General features: G+C 35.3%; 1 protein-coding gene across 1 annotated transcript in view; it reads left to right on the top strand.

Annotated features, from left to right (window-relative positions):
* LOC106134031 (Krueppel-like factor luna) overlaps positions 1 to 15,697 on the top strand; it is a 69,129-nt gene extending 53,432 nt beyond the window's left edge. Inside the window, exons 2-4 of the mRNA XM_013333978.2 lie at positions 6,294 to 6,483; positions 9,583 to 9,771; positions 10,558 to 15,697. Of these exons, the coding sequence (XP_013189432.1) occupies positions 6,294 to 6,483; positions 9,583 to 9,771; positions 10,558 to 10,733 (555 nt within the window). The 3' untranslated portion in view covers positions 10,734 to 15,697. The remainder of the gene's footprint in view (positions 1 to 6,293; positions 6,484 to 9,582; positions 9,772 to 10,557) is intronic.
* The last annotated feature ends 7,602 nt before the right edge of the window (positions 15,698 to 23,299 follow it).

The raw sequence follows: 23,299 nt of genomic DNA, 5'->3' as shown, positions 1-23,299 counted from the left end.
TCATTACCTACGAATCTTCTTCTCGCCTTCGAGCCTTGTGACCATTGGCTCTGTCTACCCTGTTGGGGATATAAACTTCACATGTATGTATTTATGAGGTATACACGTACCTACTAAAGATCCGTCTTGTTACCTATACTTACCTTAGAAATCGGAATATAACGATTTACATACATATATAGTCACGTCTATATCCCTTGCGGGGTAGATTGAGACAACACTTTTAGCTGTAAAATTTCATAATGGAATTGAAATTCAAATAGTGACAGGTTGCTAGCCCATCGCCTACAATAGGAATCCCAATAATTACGATTTCTATACTGTAGGGTATATATAGGGTATATAACCCTTCTCCCCTTTTACCTATATACCCTTTTCAGAGTGGAACTTATTGAGTTTACGACCATCGATTTCGTGTACCTACTGTCAAATGTAGAGTACTATACATAAGTACATCGTCATTTCTTTAAATTGTCAATGTCATTCTCGTCTTTTTCATGCCTATTGATTTTATAAAGAGTTACCAAAAGTGTGTTGTTCGATTGATTGTTTTATATATACCTACATAAATTTAAAAAAATAATTCCATTCGAAATGGTTTTACGTTAAATTTGAACAAAATGTGTTGTAATTTCCAAAAATATTGCCGAAGAGATAAATAAATAGGTTCAGAACCGCATAACAAATTAATTTCTCGCCTGATTGCTTTTGTATGCAATTAACAGACATATTTAAATTAAAGGTGGAACTCATACATACATACGTATGGTCACGTCTATATCCCTTCCGGGGTAGACAGAGCCAACAGTTTTGAAAAGACTCATACAGGATTCTAATTCCGGCCAGTGCAAAATGAAGAACTTACTTTATCTGAGTCAGGTTTTTGCACGAAGCGACCTCCGCAACCTTTGCATGTAAACCTGTATCGGATCGGTCATGGTTACACATCCAGTTTTCCGAATGTGCAGGTTTCCTCACGATGTTTTCCCTCACCGTAAGAGCATCGGTTAGCACTCGAACTAATGTACAGAACTTTCGAAAATAATCATTGGTACATGGCCGAGGCGAGATTCGAACCTGTGCCTTCCTGCGCGTCATATCAAGCGGGCCTTGCCGATTCGACCATCGGCACTCCGATCATCTCATTAAGACTTACTTACTTTATACTCGTATAGATTTATTAATTTTTTTTACAAAAAAAAAAAAACCAATTCGATACAACGTTTGGTCTCGTTGTGAACTGACCTAATTTCACGAAGGCACCGACCCCTTCACGGTATTTGCTTGTCACCTACCGTGCATCCGTTTGTAAACTCCTTTGTCCTAAACTAATTGTTTTCCTGGTCACAGCTTTTGTTTTTCGACGTGGTCACACAAAAAGTGTGGAAGTCTGGTTTCGGTGTAAAATGTTGGGCATGCTTTATTTTGGAGTGGTTTAGTGTTGTGTTGTGTCAAGTAGAGTCACGTCTTTATGCCTTACGGGGTAGACGGAGCCAACAGTCTTGAATAGATTAAAAGGCCACAATCAGATGTACAACTAAATGATGGAGCTGATGTATAAATATTGTCAGGTTGCGAGCCCATCGTCTACAAGAAGAATCCCAAGTTTACTAGCCTTTCCCTTAGTCGCCTTTAATGACATACATGGGGAAGATATGGAGTGGTCCTATTCTGTTGTAAAATTTTCAAATACCTAAAATAAAAATTTTTGAAAGGAAAAATATTTTTTTTTAAATGTAAATATCTTAAGCTTTGGTATAATAATAAATTGATCAATACATAATCTTTTGTGTGATAATGAAAACGAAAATATTTATGATAAGAAATAATTTCTAAACACATGCCTGCAGTCTAAAGTTAAACAAAATGAAACAATTACATATTTTTTTTCTAAAATACTGCTACTCCTTATGTTCAATGTGAGATGACGTCAATATTTATGACTCATACGAGAAGGAATGAATGAATAAGCCCTTGTAATCAAACAAACCATAGGTCAAAGAAATTAGCAGATACATTTCACAACTTTCACATTTATCCCTTTCGTAAAGGATTGAATCTTTGTATGTGTTCAGATCGGGTGACCAAATTTTATCCTCAATATACAATTATAGATAGATAAAACTCTTAATAGCACCATAAGAGTAAAACATACAAAACAGATAGAGATGGTACAAAGGCGGACTTATCGCTAATGCAATCTCATCCAGTCAACCTTTGGGTGGAAGGAAACCAAACAGGACATTGGCGTTGGCGCAGAGCAAAATAAATAAATGATAATAATTATCCGTTAAATTTAACGTAACATGAACAAAAACAAGGAAATTTAATATGAAAATCGCATCGCTGCGCATCACTAGCGCTACGCGAAGCCATATCTTCGTTTTTCAGTAACCTGAGACCGCGAGTACGTTGCGTTGCGAGAACCTATCCACTACACATGAATACAAAACACTTAATACTTCCTTTTCACACGCGGTTGGTTACGTAAATATGTGTTTGGTTGGAATATCTCATAGCTGTTTAGAAATTGGTAGGTACATGCCCTTTTGTTAATTTAATTGAGTGAAACATTTTTTTTTGGCTGAGTATTTTTAATATGACTGTTGGCTCTGACTACCCCGCAAGGGATATAGACGTGACGTTTTTTTGGTTTGGTAATATGAAACCCTTACCTATGTGTATAGATAATAGAAGAAATATAAAAGAATGAACTTATATTAGCTATGGAATTAGCTTATGTTCGAGAATGTTGTCTTATATAACCTTTAGATTCACACCATTATCAGTCTTAAGTAACTAAATCAAATACTTATAAGCAAAGCAGCGCGAAAAAGCTAATAAAATAATCGGTACTAAAAACGCTTAAAATTTCCGCATAGTTCATCAACCACCATTCCGAACGGACCCTTTGTTATTTAATATTCAACTTTATTTTTAACGGATCAAGGTTAATTTAGTTACTGTTAAGGTTCAAATCGTTGGTTAGTTACAACCGTTATGAAGGTTTTATGCCCTGAGCCTTGCGACCTTGGGGGAGGGCATTGATCCTAGCCATAGTAAGTACAGATATATAAATAGTACTAAGTCATAGTCTATGAATGTTAAAGGTGAGTTGAATTTATAGCATTGTAAGAGTTTAGGTGTATCACATACATTTACATGTAGAATGTTTGCGGCTGCTTTGCTGTCATAGAATTATAGCCTGAGTACCATAGAAATTATAGACTAATTTACGCCGTGTAGTTCCCGGCACTAATATAAAATAAAAAATTTGGACCACTCCATTTCTTTCCCATGGATGTCGTAAAAGGCGACTAAGGGATAGGCTTACAAACTTGGGATTCTTCTTTAAGGCGATTGACTACCAATCTGTCACTATTTGAATCTCAATTCCATTGTTCAGCCTAACATCTGAACGTGGCATATTAGTCTTTCAAGACTGCCGGCCCTGTCTACCCCGCGAGGTGTTTGTCTGTTTGTTACCTCTTCACGAGTTATAAACTGAATTACTCTTTTTGAAGTATCACGCGTACATGTTAAGAATCTGAAGAAGGTCACCGTTTCATCCCGGTAAAAACTAAAATTCCCGCGGGACATGCAAAAAACCTGTTTTTTTTTTGTAGGTGGCGTTTGATTCGTTGTTTTTTGTTATTTCGTCGCTTTTATTGTTAGAAGGTGTTGAATTCACGCGGGCGAAGATGCGAGGCAAAGCTAGTTCTTCTGTAAATGTAACTGTAGTATAGTTTCATTCAAAACCAGTAGATTCCGCGTGAATTTAAGTGACTTGAAACGTTTATGGACTCACAAAACTTTCGCATTTCTAATATATGTAAGTACAATTAGTATCATTCCAAACATATATTAAAATTTTTAACTGACCGATGTCTGTTCCTAAAATTGGCAAAGAAATCAACGATCATTAATGACTGAGAAGATAATAATAAAAATTTAATGTCCAAAGAAGTCAAAAATATGTTAATTAGAATTTCTGTCTGTATGTTTGTAATAGCATCACGCAAAAACTATTGCGGTTTTGTGAGATGTGTTCGTCTTGATCCAAAATACAACTAGTACCTAAGAGTAGATACTTAAATATTACAAAAATTCACGGCAACATAGCGTTGAAAATCAGGAAATATTTGTACTGAGAATTTTATCGGAGGAAAACTCAGACGACTAAAAGGTGTTTAATCCGTGAAAGCTTTGTTGTTAGTTACAAGTTGCGGAACTTCGTAAGCTCCTTACAGAATGTCGATGTTTAGTTTTCGCCGTAGCGATAGGCTATTTGACTGTATTAAAAATATACATTTCTTTTATGTCATCAGTCTTAATATTATTTTTTTGGAGCGATTTGTAATAACGCGAGATAAAAATATTGCATTATTTTAACAAAATCCGTCTCAGAAATTTAGGTTTTTATATGCAGCTGTCACGTGACTAAAAACGAACGTGATTGGCTATTTCTATTATGACGTCAATTATCCATAAACAGACTGTGGATCGTACCGTTCCTTAGTGTTCGCTATTATTTTTCAAGATTTTATAAGTGTTTGATCGCTCAGGATTACTCAGATAACATAGGTACTTAATAATGGAAACCAATTCCGCGAAAGCTGACAGTCGAAACCTACTAAAAGTGGACGCAATAATGGTTGGCGCCTTCTTCAAAGACAATCCAGATTTCTATGCTGCCGAACTGAGGAATGTGAAAACATCAATGTAAGTATATTTTGGTAACCACAGATCTTAGATCATGATCTGAAACCACTTCTTGCGAATATTCAAATCCATGGGCATAGAAAAATACAGTTTCGTAGGAGATTTGATTGTTGTATTAGTGCATTGAGGCACTGCACAACATTTATAGGAACTCATTTTAATAATTTTCACACATATGACGTGGCACAAGTTAAATAAAACAAGAGAAAATCAAAACTTTTCGAAACACCAACATACTTTGTATGATATTTACACGAAATTTACGTCACTGCATGCCATGGTCGCCATATTGCTAAAAGTCGCGTTTTGGCGGCATATTTGAATATTTCATTTTCTTTTTCGATTTTTTAATAAAATAGCTGTAATAAAGGCAGAAAAGTATTTTTGTAGGGCTCCTTATAAACAAATAAATACCCTAAGATAGTTTTTAGAACTTTGTCAAATAGCCTATTGTCGGTTTTAATGCTGCGATTAAATAAACAACATTAACTTAAATTTATTTTTATTTAAAGCTATGCTAAGTTAGTTACATTAGCTTTTGCGGATGCATGGCGATTGTATTTTTATTATTGACTAGCTGTGCCCGCGACTTCGTCCGCGTGGAATAGTTATTTTGGGCGTCATTGAAGCCCTCAAGGATGAATAATTTTTTAATTTTTGATACTATCTTTATATACTGAAAATTGATTTGTCTATATTTTTTAAATACTTATTCTCTTTATATTTATGGTAAACGTTTAGGGTACTTACGTTAAACGTTGTTTATTTTAACATTAAAAATACAACAAAAATAAGAGGATTGTCTCTTTAATACATACATATTATTCTTAATTATAAATAATAAGTGCAGAGTCATTCGTGTTTTGTCTAAGAAAAATATATCTTACCCAACGACATAATAAGAGTGCGAGTTGGAAAATATAGGTTTTGATTAAGCCTAGATCCAAGCAGGGTTAGAACCTAAATGAACATGATCATGTGGGTAGATGGGGAATCGCTTCAGGATTACTTGACTTCGACACTCGTGTGTCTGGAATATCAACACATACCGAGTATGCGCTAGCATCTTTCATCATCACAGACTCCCCTCTGAAGGTATATTGGTTAAAATCCTTAGGCGACCTCGTGAGTTATGCACATTAGTTTTGGTCCTATCTAAGTTTCTTATTGTGATTCATAACGGTTGCATCCTCACCACTCAGCAGGAGCCCGGGGTACCTATGCCCTTGACTATGGATCTTGGATTGGGTGAGTCAGGCTTTTACACGAAGCGACTCCCGTCTGACCTCCGCAACCTTTGCAGGGGAACCTAATCCATATTGGATCGATCGTGGTTACACATTCAATTGCCTGAATGTGCCAGGTTTCCTCACGATGTTTTCCCTCACCTTAAGAGCATCAGTTAGAATTCAACCTCATGACTGCGAGAAAAAAGTCATGGTACACGGTCGGGGTGGGATTCGAACCTGTGCCTCTTATCTTCACACGCATTTCAACCGGGCACCTTACCGATTCGACCACTGACGCTCGCTCATGAGATGATGAATTAATCTAATATTTCAAACTTGCAGACATGCTACGAGATGGCGCGATACCTCCGGGAAGAGCCTCGGGGCCGGAAGCGGGATCCGCCCCAAGAGGAGGAGTGGGCGAGGTCAGCGACCTCATCCCCTCCGTCCCCACAATCCCCGCCGACCACCCACATGTTCACCATCACAGCGGTCAAGAGTGAGCCCCCGAGTGAAGATGACGAGCCGAGAGGTAGGTCTTTTGGATTTTTAAAGGCACTTAAGTTCCGTGTGGTTCCCGGCACCAATACAAAAAAGAATTGAACCACTCCATTTCTTTCCCATGGATGTCGTAAAAGGCGACTTAGGGATAGGCTCACAAACTTAGGATTCTTTCTTAGGCGATAGGCTAGCAACCTGTCACTATTCGCATCTCAATTCTATCATTAAGCCAAATAGCTAAACGTGGCCATTCAGTCTTTTCCAGACTGTTGGCTCTGTCTACCCCGCAAGGTATATAGACGTGACCATATGTATGTATGTATGTATGCATAAGTTCAGCTAAAATGGCGGCTTACGTACGGCTAATTAATAGTAGTCGAGAGTACTATGTGCCTTGTGGTTACGGGGACTTAAGAGTGGGATCACTCCACCTCTTTCCAATGGATGTCGTAAAAGGCGACAGGGAAAAGGATCAGATTTGTGTAGTGAAAGTTTCTGACAGCGAAGAAATAACAGTGTGATTCACCTGCTTTTCTTGCTAATGCAGAGTGTAAAAGTCTGGCAAAGGAACGGCTTGTAAACTTGGAATTCTACTTATAGGCTATTAGGTTCAGCTACCTGCAACTATTTGAATCTCTATTTCAACATCAAGCTTTGTACAGCTGAATGTGACTTTACAGTCTTTCGTCGACCCCGTAAGGTATGGGAACGTGGTAATAGGTATGGATGGTATTGTTTTTTGTGGTGCTATGACGTTCTTGGCACCAATAAAATGGGAAGAATGGAATCCCTTTGCCACTGATGTCGTAAGAGCCGTCTAAGGGATATGCTTATAAACTTGTGATTCTTCATATAGGCGATTGGCTAGCAACCTGTCACTATTTGAATGTCAATCCTATCATTAAGCCTAACAGCTGAACATGACCGATCAGTGTTTTCAAGACTATGGCTCTGTCTACCCTGCAAGGGATATAGACGTGATTATACCTATGTATTGTTTTTAAAAGTAGCCATAATACCAAATTACCCACATCAAAATTAGTTGGTACAATAATATTTGCCGAACTGAGCAAACTAGGGCAGACTTGTTGAATATTAGCACTTACATGACGTCGTGTGAGAATTCGTAATTGTAATTGAGGATTTAAACGAGCACTCATAATGTATCCGACGGCCCCTATGGCGCAGTGGTTGTGTTGTGCCATTAAACTATAGATCCCGGTTCGATGCCCAGTCAGGTCATGATGGAGAATAGAACAGAAATGATTTATTTTCAAAATTGGATACAAAGTAACACTTATTGACGTCACATCACTTAAATCTACCGCTTTCAAAGCGCATGTGTAAAAGAAGCGGCGGAACAAACTACACTGCAGCATTTACACCGGACGTTAATTTACAAATATAGATCAGTTAAATCCAAATCGGGGACGAATGCACATTGTGTATACTTATTAGAAAATTGGAGAACGAACCTTATCTGGTTGGTATGAGTCTTGGTTGTTTATTTATATAGATAACTAGAGTCCACCCGCGACTTCGTCCGCGTGGAAACCCTATCATAACTTAACAATCAATCACGCGGAAACTATATCGGGGTCTTCAAGCTACCTACATTCCAAATTTTGTTCAGTAGTTTCGTAATCGGTTCAGTAGTTTTTGCGTGAAAGAGTAACAAACATCCATACTGACATCATTGGTCCTAATCACAAACTTTCGTAGTTTATAATATTTGTAGGATTCATATATTTTATTATATTGATCATTATATTAGTAGGTACCTACATACATACAAAAAACTTACTCTTTTTCTCGGTGGTGACTGCAGACATCTTTAAACTTGCCACGATCACTGCAAACTTGGTATCCTTCAACATCTCGTTCATCAATCTTTCCATTCGAACTCGTCGGTAGAAATGTATTATTACATAGGTACATTAATCACGTCCTTGCGGGGTAAACAGAGCCAGTCCCATAAAGACTGATAGGCCACGTTTTGTTATGTATTATTTATTATCTTATAATTTCAACTACACAAAATAATAAAATTAGTATAATTTTCTTTTCTTTTATCATCGTATGGTTTAAATCCTAATTTTAATATACTTAAACTAGCTGTGCCCGACTTTGTCCGCCTGGAATAGTTATTTTGGGCATCATTGAAGCCCTCATAGATGAATTTTTTTTCACATTTTTCATTACTTCTTTGCTCCTTATATATTCAGCGTGATGTTATATAGCCTAAAGTCTTCCACGATAAATGGTCTATCCAAGGCAAAAATAATTTTTCAATTCGAACAAAAATCTAATTCCTGAGATTAGCGCGTTCAAACAAACAAACAAACAAACTCCTAAACTTTATAATATTAGTATAGATGGAAAGTTGATGAAGATTGATGTCCCCGCTTCCTTATCCAGGCATACTTTATTGCACATACTAATAGCGCCATCTGTGTTTTTATGCTAAAACTATTTGACTGTAGTAACAGTCGTTAAGTTTCTGCTGAGTGTATTCTGATTTACGAATTTGGTACCCAAATGTGCTAGAAACCAGAATACCTATATCATGAAATAATTATGTAACTTTTTGATTTTATTAAATTCCGTTAGATGGCGTTATAACAATTATGTGAACAATACCCATTTTCCCGTGGGAATTCTCAGAATATAGATATAATGTTACTCTTTTTCGAAGCTTTTGTCTTTCTTAGTGCCAGCTATAATTAAAAAAAAATTATCCTCATAATATTATGGTTGAGCCGGTTGAGAAAGGGTTAAATTTTAAGAAACAAGTATAAAAACTTAACCCTTGCTCCCGTCTGTAGCATGGCATGCCGATGCTGTTTTTATCGCGCGATAAAAACGGATTCGCGCGTTTGTTGTTTTGGCTTCATGATAGTAATTGTAGGCGGACTCCGCGCTCATTCCCAGAGATTTCAGCAAATCGGGGAATTGCATTGCCGTGTGGTTCCCGGTACCAATACAAAAAATAATAGGACCACTCCATCTCTTTCCCATGGGTGTCGTAAATTTGAATCTCAATTCTATCATTAAGCTAAATAGCTGTGCCGGGAAACACACGGCACAGTGTAAGCTGGTATAAATTTAAATTCAAATTTGGAAATTCCAGAAGAGACGCCGCCAAGCCCCAGCCCGACTCCGAGTCCCGCGCCAGTACGCCGCGCGCATCCACCGCGGCACCACCCGCATGCGCACGCCGCCGACCCGCGCAGGCGCGTGCACCGCTGCGAATTCCCCGCCTGCGATAAAGTGTACACGAAGAGCTCTCACCTCAAAGCCCATAAAAGGACCCACACAGGTTTGACAAATTATGATCTATTTCACATCTTATATGGCCATGGATGTCGTAAAAGGCGACTGTGGAAAGGTTAATATACTTGGGACTCATCTTGTAGGCGATGGGCTAGCAAAGTCTTGAATCTTAATTCTGCCATAAAGCCATACAGCGGACCGTAGACTTCGTCTTTTCGAGACTATTGGCTTTGTCTTCTCCTTAAGGGATATAGACGTGATTATAAGGTATGCATGCACCTTGACAGAAACCATTACCCAATATAGGTTAGGTTCCCAATTAAGGTTAGATGGGAGTCGCTTCGTGTAAAAACCTACCTCACTCGACGGTTAAAAGTACATCCCAGGTTCATCTCCAGGGAGTTGGCAATTTAAATGAACAAGGAAAAAGTTCCATTCGAAAATGAATCTCAGGAGAGTATGACTCTTGCCCACTCCTGTAACATGATCATAAACTGACTTTTTCCCATAGAGGCCACATTAGAGACAAACAGGAGGATGATAATGACTTGTAGAAGGACTGTGATGCCTCGAATTTAGGTTTACTTTCACAACCTTTTAACAAAATAAAACTGAAAAAGTTATATAAATGTTTAATACAGAAACGCGAGGACATGCGATAAAAACAAGAGCTATATGTGGAGGGTCGGCTCGGCGATGTTTTCAGGAGCGGCGTCTTGTGCGCGGTGACATCGTTCTTCGTTTTCTAAATTCAAACAACACGCCACAGACTTTTAACAATCATATTTCTTTAAGTGAGTTTACTAATAAAGCAATCGTTTTAAAATTGCAGGTGAAAAGCCGTACAAATGTTCGTGGGAAGGTTGCGAATGGCGATTCGCTCGTTCTGACGAGTTGACGCGGCACTACCGCAAACACACGGGCGCCAAACCCTTCCGCTGCCGCCACTGTGAACGCTGCTTCTCGCGCTCAGACCACCTCGCATTGCACGCGAAACGCCACGCGTAGCCAGGAGAACAGCCGCCCGCTCCAAGAAAACGCAACCGCAATAAAAATCGGCGTGCTGATTAATTATGCGGTGACTTTCGCGACGGGCGCGCGTCTCCTTGTGATTCCGTATATAGGTTGTTGTGAGTTGTGATCCACGGAATTGAACGTTGTGATGTGACTAGCGTTCTTTTCGTTTAGTGTTTTTGTTGAGGCGCGCGTCCGGGAGGGGCGCCTCGCTTACCAAAGAATGCTGCTACGCGATGTAGCCGAGTCAACACTCATTACATCTAATGCTTTAAACTTATTTTTATGTTTATATTATCATTGCGAAATTAAAAATTTGAAATCTCTTAAATGTTTCGGCACCGGCCTTTTTATCGTTACGGTTCTTTGTTACAATGAGATAACGATTTATATTCGCCGTTGTTTATTATGTAATGTTTTGTAAGCTTTGTGTATAGAGAGGATTTTTTTTTATGTCGCTCGGTCGCAAAGCGGCTGGGCGTTGAGAGTTGTGCCATTGTCGAGAGAGACGCGCGGGGGCGTGTATTTTGTTGCGAACGCGCCGTGCCTGCGCGAATTCTTTTGATCTGCATTTTCAAAACACGTGACATATTATTTATTCGTTCGCAGAATGTTCGGCGGCGATCCCACCGAAGCCGAGCACAATCTTTAATTTAGGCTTTATTATGTGCGTCGCGTTACCTGATATTAAGTCGACAGTTCGGATGGGTCACTCTCCACGTGTTATATTAAGATGACATCACTTCTAAGACTGCTCCTACTGAATTCTAGATCTCAGGGGGCTGTCGCCACTCGCTTAGTAGGTTTAAGTAATATAATCAAAAGTATTGTGTCAAAAACTAATTTTAAGATATATAACAATTTTTTAATTTAATTAGCTATAATATTTATACACAATATTAAAAAGATTCGTTTTTTTTTTATCTGTCAAACACATTTTGAAGTATTTATATTATGTTGTATTTATTGTACACTATTGAGTTTCACGAGTGACCCTTCCGGGATTTCGACCTAAAGGAAGTTTATTTTTTAATATGTTTATTAATTAGGATTAAAATACAGATTTATTTAGATATATAAACAATACTTTATATAATGGAAATGAATGTGTTTGCAAACCTAAAAGTCCTTGTGGTGATCCCTACTTTGTTTTTATATTGAAGATCCCTTAAGAAAAAAATTATATGATTTCAAAAAAGTGTATGTTTGTTGTAGCTGCGTATGACCACAAGGTCTTTTATGGATCTCTTCGAAGGAAGATAGTCAAATATCTAAACCGACACTTCTAAAATCAAGATCGGAAAGATTTACACTTTCCTTACATTTTTAAATTGTACTGTACCTTTTTATTATAAGCTCTTTCATTCCGATGTAATGAACCTTGAACGCTTTTCTATTTGTGAGCTTTTACGTGTTTATTACCGCCTTTGCGCACTTATTTCATTATATCTACAGGGACTTCATGAGTGGTTAAATCATACCTAAATACTATATTTTATCGAAATATTTTTGTGTAGCAATCTGTATATTGCTTGAGATAATTATAAACTTTACGTATTAACGTTTATCATCTCTGGCGGTATGATGTATTTTTGTCTTAATATAAGTGCGCACCGGTTCAACAAGTTGATTCTAAACACAGTCGCCATTTTTACTTAAAATAAAAAAATAAGGCTGTCATTAATATTTATCGTCGATTTGATGGCTCGCGAATTGCTGGACTCAATTTTGACACACAGTGGATGGTAAAAATTGTAATACCTCATGCTTTTGTAGTGAGAATAATGAACCAGAACTGATGTGATTTTCTGTATAAAGTTGCAATCGGATTTGTTATTTACTCATTTCCTCAACATTTTGTATACTGGGTTTATTATGGAGCTCAGCCTTGCATACCTACCTTATTACACTAGTTATTAATAATTCTATACAACACGAGAAGATCGTAATTGTCAGAAGAATAAGTGCATACATGTTAAATAAATAATTTTACAACTTGGTAAATAAAATAATAACAGCTGGCTAAAAATGACTACATATGTGCACTTGGACTATATTACTAACTAGTGTGTTAAGGCATTCATGATAGCGTTAAGTATAGACGCGCTCAATAAACTAATGTATAAAGTATCGTGTATTACGAATTTTAATTAGTAAATTGAGGTCACAGTTTTTTAGACGCCTTTTTTAGACTACCTACATTAAGTACAACGACTGCGAAAAATTAAATCAATAATATTTGAACTGCCATTGGTTGAATGCGTTTGCGCAGGCGTTACGACACGTCTCTCCAAGGAATTATTCGTTTTGAGTGAAATTTTGATAGCGTCAACATACATATACATCACGTCTATATCCCCTGTGGGTTAGACAGAGCCAATAGTCTTGAAAAGGCTGAAAGGCCTCGTTCAGCAGTGATGGAATTGAAATTCAAATACGAGTAGTTACAGGTTTTTAGGCCATCGCCTACAATAAGACTCCCAAGTATATTAGCGAAAAAAAAATTCAAAGCATTAAATTTATAGGTAAATAATGCTGATATTAAATAACATCAACATATAAAAAATTAGATTTATATATTGACGTAGGTAACTCAATATGAAATTAACGAAATAACAGCTCACTAGTGACGAAAATTTCTTGAATAGATCGTGTCTGCCTTAATTTGAATCTTATGACGTTTGGCGTAAGTTAAATATCTGTTTGTCTGTGCGTATCGACTGCTCGGTATGAATTCCCGGGGGCCAATAACTGTAGTCTTCCCGAATTAATTAAAATGTTCTTGTACGTAAAGTTCTCGGGATATCGCGCATGTTGTGTCATTTGGCTTTTATTTTTTTAATAATTAAGTAAATGTGAGTGAGAAACGTAATGATTACGGGCCAGTTGACTCTCTTTTTAGTATTTTTTTTTTCTTTTTAATTTTTATTCAATTCATTGAACCCATTCATTTATGTGGAGTCCAAAAAGTATGAACTTTTCAGACGTCAACGTTCGTGTCAAACAAAAAAGATTTTTAAAATTTTTAGAATGCTCCAATTGACATTAAAATTTTAAACCATTAAAAAAAAAAGGTCGTTAATTTTTTTTTTTTTCATTTGTATTGACCGCGGTGTGTCGCAAGGAAACTGACCCTTGATCATTATAACAAATGAAATTGTGAACAAATTTTGATAAGACACGGCTATCACGAAGCATGCCAGAAGCACGGACACTGCCGTTATATATAGAAGTACCTTTATAATTCCTTAACTACCAATTGTGTAGCTATATTATATGCTAAATTTATTAAAAAAAAAAAACTTTTTTAGTTCAAATATTTACGCACAAAATTATTAGCATTTTAAAAAAATTAAAAGCTTTCAATTGATAATTATTAAATAATCTTAGATGTGTTTAATGTCCCCTTTACATAAAACTGTACTTCTTTTTATATTAATTATTATATATATTATTACTATTAGTTAACATGCAAATATTTTTATAAAGATGCGTTCCTACACCTATTAATTATCCAATTATTCTTATATTATTGACATTGTAATGACAAAATTATTGATAAATACGTAAATGTAATTAATTACAAAAAAAAACATATATTGATAGGAGTATTTAAAATCGAATTTAGATTTTAATTGAAATTTAGACTAACCGTATCGTAGCCGTTAATAAATTAACATTTTTTTTTACTGGCATTTTCGATATATAGTCAAAAACGTTTACAATCTTAGTACCCTTTTATATAATTGTTTACTTAATGTATCTACTTATAAATCTCTAGTTCAACGTATGAATGTATTTAAAATGGTGAATATAATAAAAATAATATAATCTTAAGGAATACTATTAAATGTGATTCATAAGTTTATTCAACATTATACATTATAATTATATATAGTAATATAGTGTACATGTTGCATAGAACAAAATATGTATGGGAATGTATGTGTTTCAATAAATTAATGCTTAAAAGGCGAGTGTTAGGTGTGATTTTAGATAATATTGTATGTCATATGCACGACGGCTGGCAAATGCATATAATGTAGTTCAGTAGTTAAAAAAATATACATTGTTCGTATATATGTGGAATATCGCTGTTTACCAAGACACGGTAAACAAATTAAATATAGATATACTTATTGATATAAAAACATTTGCGGCTGTGTGACAAAGAATCAACCTGTGTTTATAATTCTTATAAACCAACTGAATTAGGTAGCACCATTTTGTCATTGTTCTTCAGTATTTTACAATATACATAGATATTATTACGATTCTTGTTGACGACTGCTGTTCGGTTATTATGTTTTTAATTTCGGTGCCTTATTTTTATTGATAAGTTGTTAGTGCAATGCAAGTATTATTCGTCTAGTTTGATCTTAATTGAGCATTTTTTTTACTTTATGAGTACATTCCAATGTGTCGCCTAACTTGGTCGGTTTATATAAAGCGATGTGAGGTTCGACGTTTATTTTTAAAAATTTTACTCCTCGAATTATTATAATTGATGATGATAAAATAGTGGGGTCTGCGATTCGAAAAATTAAGTATTATTTTGAATAATTTAATGAGACCCATATATTTATATGTATTTTTTTTTATTGACTGGAAGATAATTATATTTTATGTGTAATAAAAAGAAATTAAATATTTTTTTCGCTATAAGTAAACGTACATAATTATTTATTTTGATCTTAAAATTACTAACGATTGTAGCTACGTCGAACCTACACGTTTTGTTTGTAGATAAAGGTCAAGTCATACAGGAAGGTAGCGGCGCGGTAGGCTTGAATTTGTAATGTTTGTGTCATCTTCCTACACGTCACAGTTGTACTAAATAAAAAAAAAAAAAACAATATTTCTTCAAAGATTTAATCACAGGTATAAAATGATTGAGTATTGTTTATATTATAAAGGTTTTTTTTTTAAATTCATCACACAGAATCACAATTACATTATTCTTTTCCTGTCAGTCAGAGTCACAATTACTCGTACATTATTCTTCTCCTGATCTTCATAATTATATTTTTTTTAAAATTTAGAATTTCGCATTCATATTTACGAAATTGAATAAGTAGATTAACTTGTCTTTGAAACAATATTTTTAATATAATATAAATAAAATGCTCTTAACGATGTCACATTGCCACCGTGGCCATTAGGCCCTACCGGTATACGCAAAGATTTATTATTCCTTAGTCTAGTATAATAAATCTATTGTTGTATATAAATATACCTATATTTTCTCTGTATGTCTTGGCCTCGTAATAGACGGTTTATACGCTAACAGCGAGCCGTTTGCATGTATATATAACTTACATATTATAACTACCTGTATATTTACAAGATACAACAAAGATTATTATTTCCCTTATTACATTTTTTTTTTGAAGTGAATGTATGTTTCAAACCCCCCATCGCAAGGGGCGAGGTTAGTAGAATATTGCATTTTATATTAATAAATTTTTCTTATATGTGGATTTTGAATTTTATTCTCACTATTCAAAAATTAGAACTAACAGAAACAAAAAACGTGACCTCTTTTCAACACTTTCAGCTTTGTCTACCCCGCAATGGATATAGATGTGATTATGTATCTGTATCTACTATGTGGATGGTGAAAAATTATAAAGTTATGTGACCAGAGAGAAATTGGCGGAATTACCCTACACAGATAACTTATAAAGTGAAACAAAACTAACATATACTTCGTCTTGGCTAAAGTCCCGGTTGCATCCTCACCACTCTGGAGAGGAGCCCGGGGTATGCCTTTGATCCTGGGTTGTGTGAGTCAGGTTTTTACACGAAGCGACTCCTGTCTGTCCTTTGCTAAGGAATGAAACCCGTATTAGATCATATGGTAACACATACATTTGCTTGAATGTGCAGGTTTCCTCAAAATGATTTCTCTCACCGTTAGTATTCAAACTAATGGCGGGATTCGAACCGGTGCAGCCATCGCAGCAAATGGAAACATGAGGTCTATAACTGCCTGCCATTCCAGGAAAGAGGAGTCATTTCGTGTCAATGGATTAAAAGTTAACAGGACGACCACAGCAGGGTTAACTCTTACGTGAATGAAACCCGTGTTTTAATAAAAATCGTAACCAACTGTTAATAGAGAGTTATACTTCAAACATTAAAAAGGTAGATAGATAATAAGTATCTCAATATAGAATACTTTTAAATTTCCCGCGTTCATCTCTGTGTGGTTCCGAAAATTCTATGCGAGCAAGAACTTCATGAGTTATCTACTAGATGGCGCGCACTTACTTTCATTACATCGTATTAGAGTTGAAAAAGATTAAAAGAATGCTAGAATTAAAATGCACTCAAATACCAATAAGGTTTTCATTTGAATTTGATGCAAATTGTATTGACGCGTATATAGTTTTGCTCAAATATGCAATTATTACCGGCGCCATCTCTTAATTATTAAGGGGACTATTTAATAACGAACATAACTTTGGGTTGCGTGCGATAAATATATACCTTTCACCTAAGTGTTGTTATAATACGAAATACAGATGGCAGAAGTGTTGATTCACCTTTGATAAATGAAGTTCAAATTTCATACGTGACATTTACGGTGATGACAGAGTCTCAGGTCACAGCAAAATAAGTAATACTTATTGTAGAGCACGGATTTTAAAACACCAGCCAATGTTTCCAAATAACTTTGGTGGTGGATAGTTGGGAATCAAACATCGTAGGTATCTTCAAAAAATGGTTTTAAATCTAATGGTAGATATGACAAAATATAGTTCTATTTGTCAAAATTTAAACAATAATGTTTTTAGCTTGTAATTTAGAATAGTTTTTTTTAATATTATAAAATAATTAATATTAGTTTAAATTATTTAATTAGGTATATTTATTATTAGTACTTTTCTGATTAATTATAAACAATTGTATGTAATATTTATAAACAAATAAAATATAAATATTAATTACCTAAATAAAAAAAAAAAAGTTCTATTTGTATCTATGATAACACAAAATTATTTTCAGAAAAATCCAGAACTTTTCTGAGAACAATCCAAAAAAAAGGTGAATGTAGTACAAAATTTCAAAACAAAAAAGAACAGAAACATAACTTTGTGCCGTGTGGTTTCCGGCAATAGATAAAGAATAGGACCAAGCCATCTCTTCCCATGGTCGTAAACGGCGACTAAGGGATAGGCTTATAAATTTGGGATTGTTCTTTGAGGCGACGGGCTAGCAACCTGTCACTATATGAATCTTAATTCTATTATTAAGCCAAACAGTGGCATATCAGTGTTATGAAGACTGTAGGCTCTGTCTACCCCGCAAGGGATATTGACGTGATTATATGTATGTAAATTACTAACTTTGACAAATACTTACCATAACAAAATATAATTTTAATATTTCTACTATTGGTTAGAAAATGTAACTGTTATTTTATTTTCGAAACATAACCTTTTTTTAAGCGATGTCGGGATAAAATGTAACTGCTAACTCTGAGATATTACAGCATCGGTCGCAGTCCCCGAACTAGAAATCCTCTAATCCTTGGAAAATCCTGAGAATTATGGTCACTCTTCAATTGAAAGCCCCTCTGGCCGCAAAGAAATCTTCGTAGAAAATATTTACTGAGGTTTATATTACTTGTGCAGAAAAACTTGGGATCTCTTAAGCGATAGGATATGAGAATTGAGAGGTTAGCAACTGCCATCTGAATCTCAGTTCTATTATTAATTCAGGCTATCAGTCTTTTCGAGACTATTGGCTCTGTCTTCCCCGTTTGGGATAAAGACGTGATGTAGGTGTGAATGTTTAACATGTGTAAAGTTTTTGCATTTAATTACTATAACGATAACTAGTTGTCAAATATCCGCTCAAGCCAAAATTGTTTTGAAACATTGTCATTTCTCCATTATTTCATAATAATATTATTATTTCCACTGTTGTTACCGCCATAGTCGAATTAAACATATTTACTAATATTATAAAGCTGAAGAGTTTGTTTGTTTGTTTGAACGCGCTAATCTCGGGTACTACTGGTACGAATTGAAAAAGTAAAATTCTTTTTCGGTTAAATAGAACATTTATCGAGGAAGGCTTTTAACATCACGCTGCAACTATTAGGAGCGAAGAAATAATGGAAAAAGTGAAAAAAAAAACGGGGTAAATTATTCATCCTTGAGGGCTCCAATGATGCCCAAAATAACTATTCCACGCGGACGAAGTCGCGGGCACAGCTAGTAAGTAATAAATAATAGGTTATTATGTTGAAGATTGAAAGAAGATTAATGTGTAGTGTACATTATTACGGGAAGTGACCACCACCTGACCTCCTTGACCTTATTAAGAAGGGCACCTTACCCTGTTTGTGTTCATTCGGTTTTGATGGAAGTTTTTAATCAATTTCGTCTTGATGCTGTAAATACCTGATTAACATTTATAAAAATGAGAAGTATATTTAAATATAAAATTATAATCACTCCTAATAAGGTGCATTGAGAAGATTCTCTATCGTTCCAGAAACACGGATTGTTCCCGTAAGAGTATTTTGCTATAGTTGCGAGGAATAATTATTAAAATAACAATTTATTTGTAATCGAATAGATTAAATTTAATTCGAAGTTTAAAATTTATAAAATATGTTACTTCTAATTCTCTGTGTGTTACTTTATCTTCCATTCCCAATTTAGGACAGTGGTCAAGTCCCGTGGGAGAACGTGACTTCAGCCGTCCAGAGTCCCGAGTTCTCTAAGCAATTGTCAGAATGATTTTTGTTTTAAATATAAAACAGTGCCGTGTGGTTCCCGGCAGTAATAAAAAAAAGATTAGAACCACTCCATCTCGTTCCCATGTGTGTCGTAAAAGGCGACTAGGGGATAGGCTTATCCTTTAGTCGCCTTTTACGACATCCATGGGAAAGTCATAGAGTGGTCCTATTCTTTTTTTTTATTGGTGCCTGGAACCGCACGGCACAATTGTTTAAAAATCTTTTAATTGACACCAATTGTATACATAACTTGGCTACAAGAGATTCCCCTGGGCCTGTCTGGGGATGTCCAGACTAGTCTGAACTCGGTAACTTAGTCAGATCAAGCCAACACTCACCACATTTTGTCATTTAATGGCTATCTCGAAGAAAGGGTGGGTTAAATCAAGCTTTCATACATACATATACATATAATCACGTCAAAATCCTTTGCGGGGTAGACAGATCCAACAGTCTTCATAATATTGAAAGGCCACGTTCAGCTGCATGGCTTAACGATGGAATTGAGAATCAAATAGTGACAGGAGAATCCCAAGTTAATAAGCGAATGCCTAAGTCGCCTTTTACAACATCCATGTACCTTTGTATATTTTATAAAAAATCGTAAATCTATGTTTTCAATTTACATCCAATTGCATACAAAACTTTGTTATCAACTGTGAGGCTCCCCCGAGGCCGTCCGAGGATGTCCGGACATGTCTGAAGTCAGTAACTTATTCAGTGGATGTCCACTGTTCACCACATTCAGCCAATTTCATTACTAACTCGGCGAAGAGCATTAAATATACGTCTTCACGAGGCCTTTTAAGCTAGATGCACACTTTTGTTTTGCAACATGTGGTAGCAACTTGTGTAGGAAACTATGCAATTTCTCATAAAGTAGCATACTTAATTGCAGTATTTATGGTTCATTTTTTATAACTGTTTTTATTAAATACATACATACATATGATCACGTCTATATGCCTTGCGGGTTAGACAGTGACTATTTCTTTTCGATTGCTAACTGTTCAACGACCCTGTATACTTCTTTCACTTCCTCCACAGTAATCATTTTCCATTATATATTGCCGTGTGGTTCCCGGCACCAATAAAAAAAAGAATAGGACCACTCCATATTTTTCCCATGGATGTCGTAAAAGACGACTAAGGGATAGGCTTACAAACTTGGGATTCTTTTTTAGGCAATGGGTTAGCAACCTGTCACTGTTTGAATCTCAATTCTATCATTAAGCCAAATAGATGAACGTGTCCATTCACTCTTTTCAAGACTGTTGGCTCTGACTACCTCGCAAGGGATAAAGACGTGATTATATGTATGTATGTATTATGTAAACTTGTCGGTTAGGGAAAACTCCTTCAAGAATATATTGACATTGTTATTAATGCTTTTTATAAAATCTACAAGACGAAATCTATCCTTCCATCGAAGATATATTATCTCTATAAATCACGCGGAACATCTAATAATAAATTATTGGTATTGGCCATTTATCATATGAATATTTATATAATTTTTTAATCAAAATATTTGCAAATCAATGTTGGTATATTAAGTGTTCATCTCCCTCCAGGAGTTAGTTCTAGTTCTTACTTCTCTAGTCAGGAGCCCGGGAGTGATTACTGTGATGATTCTGGATCAGGATTTTACATGAATCGTTTCAGATTAGTGATGAACTTTTTTTTTTGGGGTGACGGGCTAGCAATCTGTCACTATTTCGCATACTCACGAGAATTTTGGCTCCAGGAGGGGAGAGAAAGAGACGTGATAAAAATATGAGTTATCAATTGTACTGTACAATGCAAAATCCAATTTAGTGTCACTGATTTATATAAGTAATTCAATTTGAATTTGTTGAATTTCCCCGAAAATTATATATATAAATTTTCAAGGTAGCATTGAACATAGATTTTTTTTGTTTATTTCCCTGTGACGGCGGCGCCTGCCTGCAGTTAGGAATTTAGGGCTAGAACTAAAAAATACGCTGTTCCAACAAAGTTTACAAAAATTGGAGTAAACCTGGACATTGGTTTAGCTGTTTCGGCGAAAAATGTCACAAACACTTACACCTCTAATCCCAAGCAAATATTTACTAACATAAAGCTCTCTTTGGAGCTGGGTAGTTTTTTACCGATAGAATTGAATAAACATACGATAGAGTATTGAGTCCTACATTTTTACGGCATAGACTAGATACTACAAATTGCCTTAAATTACCATCATCATTTTCATGGACTTTGAAATATATAAAGATTCTCCCGTTTGCTTTATCAAACAGCGCATCATTTCTTGTCTCCGTATACAACTCTGGCTCTTTATCCCTTAATCACCTTTAACGACATCCATGGAAAAGAAATGAATTGGTCCAATTTTTTTTTATATTGACGCCGGGAACCACACGGCAAATTTCGAAAATCGAAACACATAAATTTTGGTCTTATTTCTATTCGAAACGAAGCAAAGTTTTAATGGGGCCAACCACAGAAGTTGGCTGGCTTGGACTCGGTAAAATTTAATTTGGAAGGCCCTCTGCATCGATGGCTGGCGACTTGCCTTGTAAACATTGCGAAGAAATAATTAGATACCTTCTTTTCTTAAAAATTCAGTCCGCTTTTTTTATGCGAAAAAGTGACAGAACATTAATCTATACATATAATCTATACATATAATAATAATAATTTACATATAATAAAACAGTAAAAATATTTTGTCTGTACATTTAGTATTTTTGACTGAAATGGATAGAGGGACACTTAGAATGAATAATAGAAAGCAAAAATTTTTTTTTTGAATTTCTTGTCTGTCTGTATGTATGATCACGATTATCTCCGAAAGTACTGAACCGATTTACTTCAAACTTTCACCATTTGCTTTGTTTTAACTCAGAATAACATTTAAAGTTTGTTTCATCAAAATCGGTTCACTAATAAAAAAGTTATCGACATTTGAATGAACTCAAGGCATCAGTTTGCCTGCAAATAAGTTATGAAATTAAAAATTCAAAGTCATTTATCATTATACGACAGCATTATACCTATAACATATAAATATAAGTGAAAGGCGACTAAGGGATGGGCTTACAAACTTGGGATTCTTTTTTAGGCGATGGGCGAGCAACCTATCACTTTTTGAATCTCAATTCTATCATTAAGTTAAATAGCTGAACGTGGCCATTCAGTCTTTTTAAGCCTGTTGGCTCTGTCTACCCCGCAAGGGATATAGACATGACCATAGACCATGACCGCAAGGGATGTAGTCTACTTTAATTTCGCCATCAACGCAACGGCCTCGATGGTCCAGTGGTTAGTCTGTGAGACTGTGAAGTTGGCGGTCCAAGTTCGAATCCCAACAATTACAAGATATTTTTTTTTTATATTTTTTTTGTATTGTTTGAGTATTTTATTTAAAAAAACTGAAAATCAAAATACTACATATAATAAAACGGTAAAAATATTTTGTCTGTACATTTAATATTTTGACTGAAACGGATAGAGAATTTTTTATTTACATTTTTTGTCTGTCTGTCTGTCTGTATCTCAAATTCAAATTCAAAATTTTTATTCATTATTATAGGATACTATAATATCGCTTAATAATTGTCAAAACGTATTGTTTAACAACATTGGTTGACGTCAAATAAATTGCTTAAAAACTAAGTTTACTGCCGCTTCCAAGGCGTCAGTGCAGAAGAAGCGGTAACAAACTGCATTGCAGCATTTTCTTCAACAACGTCAACTTTACAATATTAATTAAACTTAGAATAGAATGTGGACGAGAGAATACATTGTTCAGATTTACATATGA

This window comes from Amyelois transitella, chromosome Z, assembly GCF_032362555.1.
Source record: "Amyelois transitella isolate CPQ chromosome Z, ilAmyTran1.1, whole genome shotgun sequence".
Taxonomy (NCBI): Eukaryota; Metazoa; Arthropoda; class Insecta; order Lepidoptera; family Pyralidae; genus Amyelois; species Amyelois transitella.
Note: the sequence above shows the minus strand (reverse complement) of the source record. Positions and strands in the feature narration are given on the sequence as shown.